A 16,126-nucleotide genomic window follows, 5' to 3' on the forward strand; every position below is an offset into this window, starting at 1 on the left:
ACAACAACACATATATAGCATCAACGTACAATGAAAGAAATCAGTTGAATATTACGAATGCTAAATGCTCCGGCTTTGTAGATGTTGACAGCACGCAACAGATGTTGTGCGATTCTGTCTTGTTGACACATGATGACTAAATCTGATAATGTTTAACATCTCAGCAGCTTGCTTTATAATAAGTAAAACAAGCTGCCACTTCCTGTGTTCTTTTTTCACAGGAAGAGAAGAAACTTACTGAAGGGGAATGTAAGACCATGTTGTTTGATCTGTTCCAGTGTGTCTGGACCACACTCGCTGTTCAGCACCATGAACGGAGGAGAGCAGATCCTCTCATCTATAGAGAGAAAGAAAAATAGGCGAGGGTTAAAAAAAAATCAGTATATCTAGCTGAACTGATGAGTTCATTTCTGCATTACACCAAACATGAGGAAAATAAGATCCTCTGTTCTGCTTCAGCAGGAATGTGTGTTTTGGCAGGAGCGGATGTTACCCTGAGTCACCCTCATGAAACAACTATAAACTGCCTTTTCTGAAAGCTCCTCAGTCATCGGTTTAGTCTCTTCCCTGTTTACTCTGGTGGCAGTGAAACAATGACCACACAGCACTGAGCCCTGACTCCCTCTGCATAATACAGGAGCCAGCCAATGGGCCGAGTGCAAGATGAGCCACGAGTTCAAGGCTTTGTTTGAAAATACTGTACTCTCACTGTTCTGCAGCTTGCTAGCAAACATTGTGGTGGGAATGAAAGGAAAGAATCAATATCTGTGAATGTGTAGCAGTTTTGCTCAACACAGCACTTTCAGTGTGAAAAAAATGTGATAAAGCTGATGGATATAAGACTGATGACAGCTAGGCGCATGTCTGGGGCAAATGGTATTAAGCCAGACCAATAACTATGGCTGAAATACAGAACAGGATTATAATACTGTTTGGATCAGATCAGTGAATCAAATACACATACTGATAGAAATATAACCAAACACACACCAACCCCAACTAGTTATCCACCACTCAGTTATAGTTATCTTCGTAGTCAAAAAAAAAATGTCTGTCATTCACTAGCCTCCCACCAAATGACACAAGTAATAAGTGTCTTACTTCTTCAGCAAGAAAAAAAGCTAAAACTTTATCAGTCCTTTAGCCATTTTCCTGACTGACTATATTGACTCAGTCACTCTCTCACTGTTTCTCTTCTCTGACTGGCTCTCTGTCACCATGTAGACTGACTTCTTTCGTGCCTGAAGCTGAGGCGTGATGACATATCTGAGCTGGTGTATGATCTATGTGACTCCCACCAGTTCCAAGCTGACACCCCTGACACACCACTGACTGATTGTGATCATCACAGTACTCAGGAACATCATATTATTTTTGTCCCCTGACTCAATAATCTTTTTTTTTTTTGTTTCAAAAGATCATAGACACTGTAGCTTTAAGTTAATCCCTTATTAACACTATGACGTGGCTCTATTGTGGTCCAGTGTGTGCCAGCCTATGTTACTGGGTACTCGCTTGCCATCCAACAGCAGGGTTTGTGGTGTTATCACTGCTGATAAGGAGATTTGGGAGGTGCTGATACCACAGAATCATGACTACGGTTTTATCAGTCTGATGACAGCAGTCTGATAAGATCACCATGCACGCTAATGGGCCTGTATAGTATTAAGGGCTTTATAATGCACAGTACAGGCTTTATAATAGCTATAGTCACTATGAATAAAACAAAAAAATGTAGAAAATGTTGTCAGAAGATGTTTTATAAAACAAATAAGGTCTTCCTCTTGCTATAGTACTATTCATACATCTTTGCTCTCGAGTTGAATGACTAAAAGGAAGTGAAACCCATATAAATATGTCCTTATCAACTAAATTCGCTGTAAGCAGACATTTATCTAAATCCTCATTTGCTTGTGGCATGCTTGTGTGAAGTCTGTAAGCAACCATGCAACACACTGCTCTCACTGTGCACTGTAGGTGGTTATTCACTAGTTGGATTACACTGTATTCACTTTTTCCATTACACTCAATTTGCAGTATTAAGAAATGCTCTTTGGTTAAAAAGATGCCAGTGTTTAACCTGGCATTACACAGCCGAACATGAGCTAGCACTTCACTTCCTGTTTGGCTGAACCAATTGCTGTGCTGTTGAATGACTACATCATTGTCCCCCAAGAAATATTGTAGGATCGAAAGTGAAAAATCACTGTGGTTTTCTTATCAGAGTACAAACATGTATCCAACAACAGAGCCTGAGCTTTTGTTCTGCTACTCCTGAGGAAGCTTACATAAGACTTTTCATGCTAGCCAGCAAAAATGGGCACAGATAACATCCTATTCTGATAAACAGTGACAAGCTAAAAGTTCTGCAGTGCGACCATGCATTAACGATATTTTTTTAGGTTTTTCATAGCTCTCGTAGGTTTTGTAGAAGCAGCGTACCCTGCATATGTGACTTTTTGTTAAAGTTTTTGTTAATTTGATTTATAATTCACTTTGAATAATTTAATATCCAACTTGCCAAAAATGTTGATATTAGTAAACAAAGCGGATTCACTGAAGTACTTGAATAATGGCCAAATCTAGTCATATATAGCCCCATTACAAGGTTTGCAAATTTGACAAAGCAAGATCTGGAAAACGCACGTGATAAGGTCCACAAGTTCTATGCCATGTCAAGCTTGGGACTAAAATTGGGAGGATTTAATATCAATCTCCAGCTCCGTCTAAACACTCGTACAGCTCTGCAGACCTGAGACGGCTGAGACGTTTACATGACATTTTCGGAATGTTTACCGGATGTTTGAGAAGGCGATGTCTGGAGTTCTGCCCTGATTCTGCTTAAACACCAGAATGGAAGGCCCAGAGGTTGACTAATGGGATAGAGTAGACCTAAACTTTGTGTTTGAAAATCAACTTTGTGTATTTCACTTCCCAATGGATGTCTTAAAATACTCCCACACTTTCCATTCCTTGACTGGCCAACACACTCCTAGTTTCTTAAGCAGGCAGAATTCACAGAAATGTACTATATAGCAAATGGACAATTACTAGATCTTGAATATAAAATGCTGAATAATTGAATTATGACACAATTCATAATTATATCTCATCAGACTAGATCATAATCTCAGGGAGTGTGCCAGAAATAAGGCCAGATACACCAACGTTCAAATCTTGTCTCAGTTGGTGTTGTGCCTCAATCTTCCTGCCTGCTGAAAGTTTCCTGTGCGATAATGTTAATTACAAACAGGAGTTTATTTGAAAGTGTATTCAATTGTTGTCATAACATATTAGACTTTCACAAGATGGACATTAGAGATTTATATGCATAATACATGATTTAAGATCAATGTAAAGCTGAATGTTTGCATGATTTTCTGTGACTTGTTCCACATTAACTTTCAACTTCAACTGTCTAACATTAATATATTAAATACATAAAAATAAAATTAAATATATAAAAATACATAGAAATACTTAATTCCAAATTGCCCCATGTGTGTAACATTAAACAGGCAGGAAGAATTTGGCAGGTGCTGCCAGAATCTCATTACTTTCCAGTATATAGAAGGCAGTATTTATATAAATCAAAGCCATTCGGTTTCATTCTAGGTCAAGATATCCAGCATAATATGACCAAATATGGAGCTTGTCATTCCTTTTTTGTTTAAAACAAGGGCTCAGGAAGATTTCAGCAAGTGCTGTAAGAGTCTTTTTGTCTGTATCAGAATATCACAATAGTCCAAACTGAGTTAAACAAAAGTCTTAGACAAGGTATACGAATGCTCTGCTTTCCATGATGCCAAAGTGAATGATGTGTTAGCATGTAAAACTGTAATACTCCTCTTAAACCTGTCTCACACAGTGTAATTTTTTTTTTTTTTTTTTTTACAATTATTACTTGTCACACCATACAACATGATCCCAATAAAATCTTGCCTGAATACTGTAACAGACGGTGCGATAACGTGTTCTCCAAGTCAGATTATACAATCAAGATGCTCTAACGATAAACTTGCAATTAAAGAAAATGGTATTCTGTTTACGTCATCAGTCAGTGTTATGCCTGGAGAAAATATGTTTTAAAAGGCAAAGAAATAGAGGTTGTTTGTGGCTGGGTCAATGAGGACAACACCCAATTGCTATTCTTCACACTGAACTTCAGGTTATAAGGATATTTTTTTAGCATGCGGGTATCTTTACAACGCACCATACAAGGGGCCAGATATGTAGGCTGGTAGCGTTATATTAATTAAGATACTTAATTTGCATTTGAATTTATAATTCTGTTTGTAGCTGCCCCATGAGTTTGACATAACTGGTGGCTTTTAAACGAGTGTCATAGCAGTGGTCACACACTGAGATTTAAATAAAAAATTTCTAACACTGCCAGAACACATCACAACAGCAGTAAATCAGAAGACTGTGAGCACATTATGCATTGTAAGACTGACTGAAAACTCACAACCAAAGAATTCATTTGCGACGTGCAATTTTCGTATGTGACTGCAAAATGAGGCCAAAATCGTACAATATAAACCTGGCTATGTGAAACTGTAATATGTAATTTGGAACATGCTTTCAGATCCGGACTTCAAGGTTTATGTAGGTAATAGGAATAATAGCAGGAACAGTGACTAGTATAAGTCACGAATCTTTGTCTTGTCTGTCCATACAGTTGTTCCAGCACTGTACAGGATTTTAGAGATATTTTTGGCAAACTCTACTCTGGTCTTTCTGATCTTGACACTTACCAATGATTTACATCTTGTGAAAAAACTGTGTTTACTCTGGTGAAAACGTTTCTTGATTGTTGACTTTGACACAGATACATCTACCTCCTGGAGGGTTTTCTTGATCTCGCCAACTGTTGTGAAGGAGTTTCTCTTCACCACAGAAAGCATTCTTCTGTCATCCACCACATTTGTTTTCTGCGGTCTTCTGGGCCTTTGGGTGTTCCTGAGCACACCAGTTTATTCTTTCTTTTTAAGAATATACCAAAGTATTGATTTGGCCACACCTAATGTTTTTGTTATCGCTCTGATGGGTTTGTTTTGATTTTTCAGCCTAATGGTGGCTTGCTTCACTGGCAGTGACAGCTCTTTGGACTTCATACTGAGAGTTAACAGCAACAGATTGCAAATGCCAGACTGGAAATCAAGTCTAGATGTTTTATCTGCTTAATGAGGAAATAACACACCTGGCCACGGAACAGCTGAGCAGCCAACTGTCCAATTACCTTTGGTCCCTTAAAGGGGGGGGAATACATAAAAAGTGCTGTAATTCCTAAACTGTTCATCTGATTAGGATGTAAATAAGTTAAAGCTGAATGTCTACACTATAAAGTCTGCATACTCATGTTTAATTTCTAACTCCTATATACTGAGATAGACAGCTAAAATAACAATAACTTTGTCAATGTCCAAATATTAGTAGCTCTGACTATATATACATGTGGATATAAAAAGTCTACACACCCCCTGTTAAAATGGCAGGTTTTTGTGATATAAAAATAATGAAACCAAGATAAATCATGTCAGAACGTTTTCCACCCTCGATGTGAAATTACAATGTATAAAAATTAAGTGAAATACAATCAGAAACATTTTAGGGAAAAATAGGAGAAAAAAAAAAAAAGTACAACAACCTGGTTGCATAAGTGTGGCTGCGCTTTTATAATTGGGGATGTGGCTGTGTTCCGAATGAACCAATCACATTCAATTTCATGTTCAAAAGTAATTATCATACAGCTGTCATCAATGAAATTATTCTGATTACCTCAAATAAAGACCAGCTGTTTCTGTAGGATTTTCTTCAGATCATCTTTGTTTCATCTGATTTCTAAAGCCATGGTCTGCAAAGAGCTTACAAAGCCTGCACACGGTCCCACTGTCAAAGTATTGATCAGGAGAGAGGTACAAAAAAATTCAAAAACATTAGATGTACCATGGAACACCATGAAGGCCATCATCAACAAGTGGAAAAAATGGAGCACCACACTGACATCACCAAGAACAAGATGTCCCTCCAACATTTATAAAAGGACAAGACAAATACTTAACAGGGAGGCTGCCAAGAAACCAAAGGCAACAGTAAAAGAGCTGCAGGAATATCTGACAAGTACTGATTACTCCACATGTGAAAACAATCTCTCATATTCTACACTTGTCTGGGCTGTGGGGTAGGGTGTCTAGATGGAAGCTCTTTCTCACAAAAAATATCCAAGCCTGACTAAATCACCCCAAACCATGTGGCAAAATGTGTTATGGTCTGATGAGACCATTTCCAAAAGGTATGTTTGATTTTTAAAAAAAAATAAATAAAAAAATAAAAAAAAGTACATCAACAAAAGAACACCATACCCACGGTGAAGCATGGTGGTGGCAGCATCATGCTTTAAGGCTGATTTTCTTCAGCCAGAACTGGAGCTTTTATCAAGGTACAAATACCAGTCGATTTTAGTGCAAAACCTTCAAGTGTCTGCTATTAAGCTACATCCAAATCAACAAAGGAATGGCTTAACCAAAAAAAGATCAATGTTTTTGAATGGCCGAGCCAGAGTCCAAACCTGAATCCAACTAAAAATCTGTGGGGTGACCTGAAGCTGGCTGTGCACAGGAGATGCCCTTAAAATTTGATGGATCTAGAATGTTTTTGCAAGAAAGATTGAGAAAATATTGCCAAGTCAAGACGTGCAACGCTGATAGACTCTTAGCCAAAACACTGAGTGGTGTAATATAATCAAAAGGTGCTTCAGCAAAGTATTAGTTTAGGGGTGTGTACACTTATGCAACCAAGTTTTTTATTTTTCCTTTTTTTCCCTAAAATGTTCGATTGTTTTTCACTTAATTTTTACGTTGTAATTTCACATTGAGGGTGGAAAAAGTTCTGACATGACATCACAAAAGCATGCCATTTTAACAGGGGTGTGTAGACTTTTTATATCCACTGTATTTAACTAATAAAGCACATATTGCAATGTGGAAACCTTACTTACCAAGTCTACTTGTTCCATGAATATTTCTTGTTACTCCTGACTGACGCTAACATCTTCTCCTTCTGCATGGCAAGAGAGGGGTTTGAGCATTCTCGGTCACACTGAGAGCAAATGTCGTGATGACTTTTTCAATTTCTTCCCTACTGGCAATTCTTCATGAGGTTGGTCCATATTGACAGTTTCTGTAATCACTACTTGCTCTAGACGAGGTAAGCAGAGCTCATCACAGAGGCCAAAGGGATTGAGCTTTATCATCACATTATCTGATGAGAAATCAAAGCATTTGTCAATATATGAATTTGTCAATATATGAAATAAAGTCCTGTTTCAGGTTGGTTTGGTATCCAAAAAAAGCTCTTCTCTTTTTTCTGCAACGTTTTCATTCTGAACCTTCTGACTTTCTCATAAACTTGATAGAGAGCTTTGTTTTCTCCAGTTTTCTTACAAGCTGGTCAAAAACACATTGCACATTTTGGAAAAAGTCATTTTTCAGCAGTGCAGGTCAGGTTTTCCCTTCATTTTCAAAACTCTCTCAGCGCAACAGGGCAGGTCTCCCCAATGAGCTAAAGTATGTAGAACTGCAGGCTGGCCAGCTTTGGAGGAGACGATCAACAGCTGGATGAAGAGACAGCCAGCGCATGCAGACAGGATTTCCTGCCACTCAATCTCAACGAAGTTACAAAAGGCTTGCAGGTCTTCTTGTTGTGATGCAGATACAGAAAAATGGTTGTACATCTTTAAAACCATTGACTCACTGTCCACTGACAGCTGAACACAGGCATGCTTGCATGGGGTTTGAGCTATGTGGGCTGCACAATTTGTTTTCAATCACTGTCTTCATAAAAGTCAAGAAGCTTGCATTGCACTCTGTAAAATTCAGTATCTTAGGCACACTGGAAACATTTTCCATTCCCCTTGTTTGAGGATATACAGATTCACCTTCAGGTCGAAGATCAATCAAGATACCCCTTTTAGTCTTTGGTCCTTGATCATTCATAGTAATCATTCTGCATTCGTTCTTCACATATGCATTTTCTTTACAGCATTTGAGTCATGACAGAGGGTGCTGTTAAGCTTATTCAGATAGTCAGTACTGTTGTAGCCTGTGTTTAAACGTATGGTACACATACCAAGCTTCACCAGCAGTGATTCTACTGTTATACCAGTTAGGTAATATATTAAGTAATAAATTTGTAATAAAGAATGTAGTAATGCTGCTTGCATCTTTAGCTTGTGTGGTTTTCTTGTGCATCTCAGTAGAGGCATGCTGTGTCAGGTCCTTTTCACCTCCGTGGCTAACTGATAACTCCTGACGACATATGCTACAGAATGCTTTGGTTGGATTGCCACTGACAAGCCCATGGCCCAAGGCTTTTTTTCTTCCCATTGGTTGCTGTAGTTGTACAGTCTTTTTTTTCCTGACAGGCTCCTCCATATTATGACGTGTTGGACAACAAAAGCAAATTATATGCTCAGGAAAGAACACGCTAGCATGTGTGTAAGTTACCACACCAGAGTATTTTACCTGTGTAGATACTTTAACGTTGTTGCAAAAGCTACATAGACCTGATAGCGCCCTCTAGCAGTGATTCCAAAAAGTTCAACTTATGTTCTGTTTTAATGACTGGTGTCGTTTGGAGGGAGGGGATAAGTCGCGTATGGGACAAAACAATTTTTACCCAAAAAACATGGCATCCCAGGTAATACAGGGTGGTTGGCATACCTAGCTGTAAATTATATTTTACATAAGGAATTTATAATGTAAATGATTACACTTGGAATATATTTTTGTTCTGTATAGTAAACAGTTTTTCAAAATTCCACAACAGCACTCTCGTTTACAAAGCCTTATTCTGAAGCCATAGATTTCCCTCATCTCCACATAAATTATACAGTCAATAATAATAACAAGAGCAGGAAGAAAATTAGAAAACAGAATCTGCTGGTTCTGCCCATATTCCAAAAAAATTCATGGCCCACTGTGAGCAAGCTTCTGTTTAGATCCTTAACACGAAAATGTGTCTTAAAACATCAGCAAAGTCAATAGTTAGAAAGGAACAGCGATATCCATAAATTACTATATTTCTACACGCTCTGCCTACGTGAAGCGAGGACGGTGTTTGACAGTGCAAAGGAGAAGTCTGGCCTTTTAAAGTGCAAAGCTCTTTGCCATCAGCACAAACAACAGGAGGCCAGCACAGGGCTCACATAAACACAACTGGGGGAAATGATTTCAAAAGTATAAGTTATGCTCTTGTCCTGTCGAGTCACCAGAGATAGGACATAAGACAGGTGTGGACAATGTTTAGGCAGAGCACGGTGCACTGAGAATGAGTCATATGGAGGAAAGCCTGGTCAGACTCACTCACTTTCTCTGTAGAGAGCCACTTATCACACCACAGGACCTCTTACTGTAACATAGCTGGAGTAACACAGAGAATGTGCACAAATACAAACATAGCATTCATCATGAGGGTTTGTACCTGTGTATGGTCTAAAATAGCAGAAATCTCAAAAAGACCTCATTTTTAAACACTCCTACTTGCCCCATATAGCACACACCTGTAAAGTAAAGCCCTGACTGAGTGACAGCTACAACCTTCTACTATTATTGAATTTAAAGACAAAAGCAGTATTGTCCATAGTAACACACAGTGCTGTTTCCCTGTACCATGAGCTCAATGAGAAGAATGAGAAGAAATAGCTCTGACAATATCTCTCTCCTTTTATTTAATTAGTCTCTCAGCTACACATTGTTTTTGTGAGGCTTACCTGAGAGTTGCATATTCATTTGCAAAGAATAATGGGACTCGCATGACAAATTTGAAATACTTAGCAGTCATAAATGTAGGACCTAAAGCAGCATATTTTCCCTTTGATGTTAAATTTCAGCACAGTATGTAGTTCAAATCATTTCGTACCTTAAATATTTAACTACTAGAAAATGTATGCATGACAATGATATGTGACAGAGGAACAGAAACAGACTGGAAGCTTACAGATGATTTAGTTACATAACCATCTGCCATGTGTGATTGCACAGTAAAGGACTCACAGAATGCACACAGACAAATATAGACACACACACACACACACACACACACACACACCATGTGTGCGCAGGTCTGTGCCAGTGCAGGATTCCTCTTTCTGGAAAATATTTGTGTTGAATCCCACAATGTGGACAAACAGACACATGAACTGGTGACATATTAAAGGCAAAACCAGCATAAAGTGTGTGTAGTGTGTTTGGCTTCCACATGAGCCACCAAGAACTGCCAAACATGTCGGTCAAAATCACCTATAGTTGCTCAACTGGTTGAGATCAGGTGACTGTGAAGGCTTTAGCATATGATTTACATCATTTTTATACTCAATAAACTATTCAGTGAGCCCTAATGCCCTAATGTGGATGGGGCGGAGTCATCCTGGAAAAGACCAGTTTTATCAGGATAGAAATGTTTCATCATCGGATAAAGGCGATCAGTTAGAATAACTTTATACTGACATGCAGTGACCCTTCCCTCTGAGGGGACACACGGACCCAAACCATGACAGCCAATTGTCCCCAGAGCATAACAAAGCCACCAGTTTTTCGTTTCATTTGTAACCCATCTGTATATCAACATCGTTTTGAGAATTGTCTAATTTAAGTAAAGTGATAATGGCGTAGTTTGTGATGTCTACAGCTCTTTTCAAAAGGTTTCTTTTTAGAGAAGTTGATCTAATACACATCATGTTGCATCAACTAAAATAAATTAATATGAACAAACAAAACAAAATGAAACAAAAAAAGAAACAAAAAGAAACAAAGGACAGGCTTTGGCTATACCTTGCATACAGGCCTCTATTCGGTGGACCAGCTGGTAAGACTTGCAGCGGTCTAGCAGTGTCCTGATGGCTGGGAGTGGATCCAGCACTATGGTCTCAGGGTGAGCATCTATGTAGTCCTGCAAATCCAGGGGAAAAGGTTATATTCCTAAAACACTCAATAATTATGGACTGTTACCTAGTTTATTTTGGTATTATCTACCTATAAATTATATTAGAGCACAAATGCACAATAAGGAGACAACGTCCATCAGCACTGCACAGCCTTAAAAAAAAAAAAAAACACTTCATTACTGCACCACCTGTGAATGCAGACACGTACGCAGACACGTACACAGACACATACACACATGCACCCTGGGCTCTGTTACGTCACTCACACTGAACACAAAGCTATCAGATTTGCATGAGCTTCTCTTTTGAACATTACATACTTTTAAGTCACGCTTAATGCTCACAAATACACGCCACTTTCACACTCTGTTTCTTTGAGAGTAAAACAGGCAAAAGCAGAAACTGAGAACTGGAGAAACTGTGGAGATCATGATGTCTTTATACTGTGTCTTTCTTACTATTTTAAGAAATCACATATCTTTTCACCATCTCCCAAACCCTTCAAGCACGCACACACACGCACGCACACGTGCTGTTCATGCATGTCTGCTGTCAGCAGGAGCATCAGCATGTGAACAGGAATGCATAACACAGATCTTGCCAGCACAGATCCAAAGCAAGAAAAGTGTTATGTAAGGCAATCATGCTGACATAAAAAAAATGACTACTCTAATTTTTTTTTTTTTTTGTAAAGTCATAATGACTTATTTACAGAGGACATCCTATTACCAGTTCTAAACAATATGAATTAGGACTGTGCTCCTTTATGAAAGACTGTTCTTCCTCTACTGTGTTACTTCTCTATTCACACACACACGAGCACACACACGCACACACAGTGGAAGTCATCATGTAAAAGGGGAAAGATGACTGACCTCTTGGTGCACATAACAATATTGTGTGTAATCATGTCACCTTGCAGGTAGGTACAGAATTTTCTAATCAAAATTTAAGTTAAAATTTAATCATTATAAAATACAGTATGTCTGCAAGCTATGAAAAATGTCCCAAATACATTTTGTAGATGTACCTACTTGAAGCAACAGTGTGCAGGATTTTGACAAAATTCAAAAATGTCAAAAATTGAGTGGTCAAAAAATACTCTATTCTCTCTTATACTCCCTAAATACTAACAAATAACACTCTAATTTGGTGGGGAGCTAGAAAATATTAGTCAGCTGATTCATCCTCATTATGAAGCATGTAACAATGTATTATGAAGTAGTTTGTCTACAGCACTTATGACTCACAAGACAGACTGACGAGTTTCTCCATATTTTTGTATTTCAATGCTCAGTTATATTGGGCAAGAGGGAGTGATTTCTCATCACTCATCATTTATCATCTGATCTGGGTTTTAGCTAGATGCTATCCAGCCCTTGCCAAACCTTTTAGACAGTCTGGAGAACAAAATACATTTATATTTAGCAGGCTAGCTGAGTCTCGGGAGATATGCAAAGCCTCAAGGAAAGCCCTGCCATTGAGCCTGTGGTCTGGTGCATGCATCTGAGATTACACTGGAGCAACCCCTTTTCCCCTCAGCCTGAACTATGTAGCTAACATAAGTTGCCTGGTTCATTCTGGAGGTTGTGCAGTGTTTATGATCTTACAAAATAAACACACATATTCCAGAAGGTTTGTGATGCACAAGCTGTAACGGTGATAGCTAACCACCTGACAGTAGCTAAAATACAAGCTCTTTTTGAAAATAAGGTTTTGCTTAGTGCTCAGTAACTGTGACAGCTGGACTGATGCGCACAATAACGTTTTTATTCTCATAACACTTCTGTAATACTGTGCAGCTGTGAGTAGTGAACACTTATACCGCATCCCAAACTACATACTACTGTACTAAAGAGGATATTACTGCATCATTGCTATTATCTTATTATTGTGCATTACGCGGTTTGGGACACAGCCTTGAATTCTTGATTATTAGTTGCTCATGTATTACTTTTCACTCACATCCATGCAAAGAACAGTGCAGCACAATCCATGTTACGAAATGTTCTTTCGCAAGCAGCTTGTAAGATAATTTTTGTACGAAAGAGGTTGAAATTTCCTCCCCAGTAGATTTGACTAAAATGTTTATAAAGCCCTCAAATTACTTATAGTTAACTATAGTTATCTTATAATTCAGGACTATAAACACTACATGGTATACGCTTGTGTCACTACTGTATTAAGAACCATTATACAGCCTTATCACGTACAACATCGTGTTGTTTGTTGTGCTCTAATGTACTCGCTTTTTTTGGAAAAAAAGGAAAAAAAAAAAAAACACTGTCTTTATAAAACATGGTCTGAAAATGGGGATTAATTGTGACTCTGATTAGAGCCAACTTTCCTCTTCGTAATCCAAACCATGGTTGTCCACTAACAGTTAGGATCAGTGCCACACAGTCTCTTTCCCTTTTTGCACCCTCTCACAGGCAAAGATTTATACTTCGAGATAGGTCTCAGCGAAGCAGTGTAAGCATCTACTTCCTTATATGTTCATAAATGCAGCAGCATTCAGTTGTGTGATGCATGATAGATGGTCCTAAGTGTTACCTAGAACTCACACTGGAGGCCAGACATAAGCGACACGTCTGTCGTAAGCAGCTTTCTATCCAATCCTGAATGTATTACTGCCATAACATCCAGACAGCACTTTATTTTTTTAAAGAACATTTACTCGCATATACACGACATTCCCAATGTTTGTGGAAAATTCTTTGCTTTGCAGCCAGCTCAGTCAGAATATTGGTGTAGATTCTGATTCTTTAAAATAAACTACACACTGCATATAAGGTCAAAGTGAAAAAAATGTAGACAAAAAGCAACAAAAGACATGCACAGCTCCCGAGTGGCGCAACAGAAAGCGTTCAAGCATTTGACATATCATCAGGAAATCGTGAGGTCAAATCATAACAATGCCACAGCCATCCTTGGCCAGGAGCCTAGGGAGCAGTATTTGCCGTGCTCTCTATGTGGGAGGGATAGCATTGCTCTCTCCCCGTCAATCACAGTGACACTAGCCAATCATGAGCGTCATGTATGTGGAAGAGTATTTGCATGTAACATGAGCATGTCCTCCAAGAGGCCCTGTCACATGAACCACACCAGAATTTACTTAATCGAAGAAAAGCTGATAAACAATGCAACAGTGCAAACAATCAGAGTTTGCCTGACATATATCACCAAAGAGATGCAAAATGCATAGTTAGCTCATGGGAGGACTGCACGTTAGCACGTCTCTGCGTCTTTGCATGCTACGATTACCCATGATCTCCTCTCTGCATCATGACGCAAAGACGCATTAAGCTAGAAGTATAAATCGGTCTTTAGCCTTCACTCGCCCTGGTTGGTAGCTGCTGTATGATAAGTGAGAGTTGGCTGATGGGTGAAAATTAGCAGGTGACAAAATTGGGGAGAAAATAAGGGGAGGGGAAAAAAACACACTCACGTGCCATCTCATGCAGTTGTGTTGACTAAAATGGGATTTCAGATTAAAACATCTGTTTCGTAAGACGGCACAAGAAACACCTCTGGTGCAACTGGTCCTTTGGGGAACATGTTTGATTCTTTTCAAATGCATTTAGCACAATGGCATGACGTATCAGTCCCTACACCAGCCAGACTAAACTGTCTTCTCTCCTTTTACTCCTCACAGACACAGTTAATATGGAAAAATATTAGCTGCCAGGCAAAGAAGCATAATAATGTTTGTATTGTGGCCAGTTCTAACCTGCACACGCTGAACCAGTAACAGGGACTGGGTGTCGTTCTGGTCCGCCTCCAGGATCAGATCTGTCAGCTTGTGGATGATGACGTCTAACGGGCCTTGCTCCTCCAGAGGCTGGCTCAGGTCAAGCTGAAGGCAAAGAGGAAGATAGCAGCTTAACTAATGCTGAACATCTTCAGCAAAAAGATATGGATTTCACATTATGCTAACAGCTGCGTACTGTATGCCGATCCCTTGACATTTACTTCTTTGTAAGTGGGGCGGATATTTTACGATGACATTCACATTGCGCTGTATGAGCTATACTGCTTATGCTGCAGTTTCTGGTCTGATGCCTCTAATAAAAAATAATCTATCAACAAGACCATCTACAGTCAGGTCCATAAGTATTTGGACATGACACATTTTTCGTAATTTTGCCGCTGTACACCACTACAATGGATTTGAAATGAAGCAATCAAGATATGATTGAAGTGTAGACTTTCAGCTTTAGTTCAAGGGGTTTAACAAAAATACTGCATTTAACCATTTAGGAATTACTGCCTTTTTTTTTTTTTTTTTTTTGCATAGTCCCTCCATTTTCACAGGCTCAAACATAATTGGACATACTAACAATCATAATTATTAGGATTATTTTTAATACTTGGATGAAAATCCTTTGCAGTCAATGACTGCCTGAAGACTGGAAGCCATGGACATCACCAAATGCTGAGTTTCCTCCCTTGAGATGCTTTGCCAGGCCTTCACTGCAGCTAGCTTCAGTTGCTGCTTGTTTGTGGGTCTTTCTGCCTTCAGTTTTGTCTTCAGTACGTGAAAAGCATGCTCTATTGGGTTGAGGTCACGTGACTGACACGGCCATTTAAGAACATTCCATTTCTTTGCCTTAAGAAGCTCTTGGGTTGCTTTAATGGTACGTTTGGGTCATTATCTATCTGTACTGTGAAGTGTTGTCCTATCAGTTTTGCAGCATTTGACTGATCCTGAGCAAAACGTATAGCTTTATACACTTCAGAATTCATCATGCTACGTCTATCAGCAGTCACATCATCAATAACCACCAGTGACCCAGTTCCACTGGCAGCCAAACATGCCCACAGCCATAACACTTCCTCCACCATGTTTGACAGATGATGTGGTAAGCTTTGGATCATGAGCCCTTCCTTTCCTTCTCCATAGTCTTCTCTTCTCATCATTCTGGTACAAGTTAATCTTGCATCAGAACTGGTCAGGCTTTTTTTTTCTTGAGTGTTACCAGTGGTTCATGTTGAAGTAAACCATGTGTATTTACATTCATGAAGGCATCTCTTGATTGTAGACTTTGACAATGATACGCCTACCTCCTCAAGAGTGTTCTTGACTTGGCTAGATGTTGTGAAGGGGTTTTTCTTCAAAAGGAAAGAATTCTGCAATCATCCATTAGTTGTCTTCCGTGGTCTTCCAGGTCTTTTGGTGCT

At 39.0% G+C, this 16,126-nt stretch overlaps 1 protein-coding gene across 2 annotated transcripts in view; it reads right to left on the reverse strand.

The window, feature by feature from the left end:
* itpk1b (inositol-tetrakisphosphate 1-kinase b) overlaps positions 1-16,126 on the reverse strand; it is a 36,887-nt gene that overhangs the window by 6,003 nt on the left and 14,758 nt on the right. For both annotated transcript variants that reach the window (XM_026934007.3, XM_053237497.1), the window contains exons 4-6: positions 14,676-14,801; positions 10,833-10,950; positions 239-337 (exon numbers count right to left, since the gene is read on the reverse strand). In XM_026934007.3, coding sequence (XP_026789808.1) covers positions 239-337; positions 10,833-10,950; positions 14,676-14,801 — 343 coding nt within the window. The remainder of the gene's footprint in view (positions 1-238; positions 338-10,832; positions 10,951-14,675; positions 14,802-16,126) is intronic.

This window comes from Pangasianodon hypophthalmus, chromosome 10, assembly GCF_027358585.1.
Source record: "Pangasianodon hypophthalmus isolate fPanHyp1 chromosome 10, fPanHyp1.pri, whole genome shotgun sequence".
Classification (NCBI taxonomy): Eukaryota; Metazoa; Chordata; class Actinopteri; order Siluriformes; family Pangasiidae; genus Pangasianodon; species Pangasianodon hypophthalmus.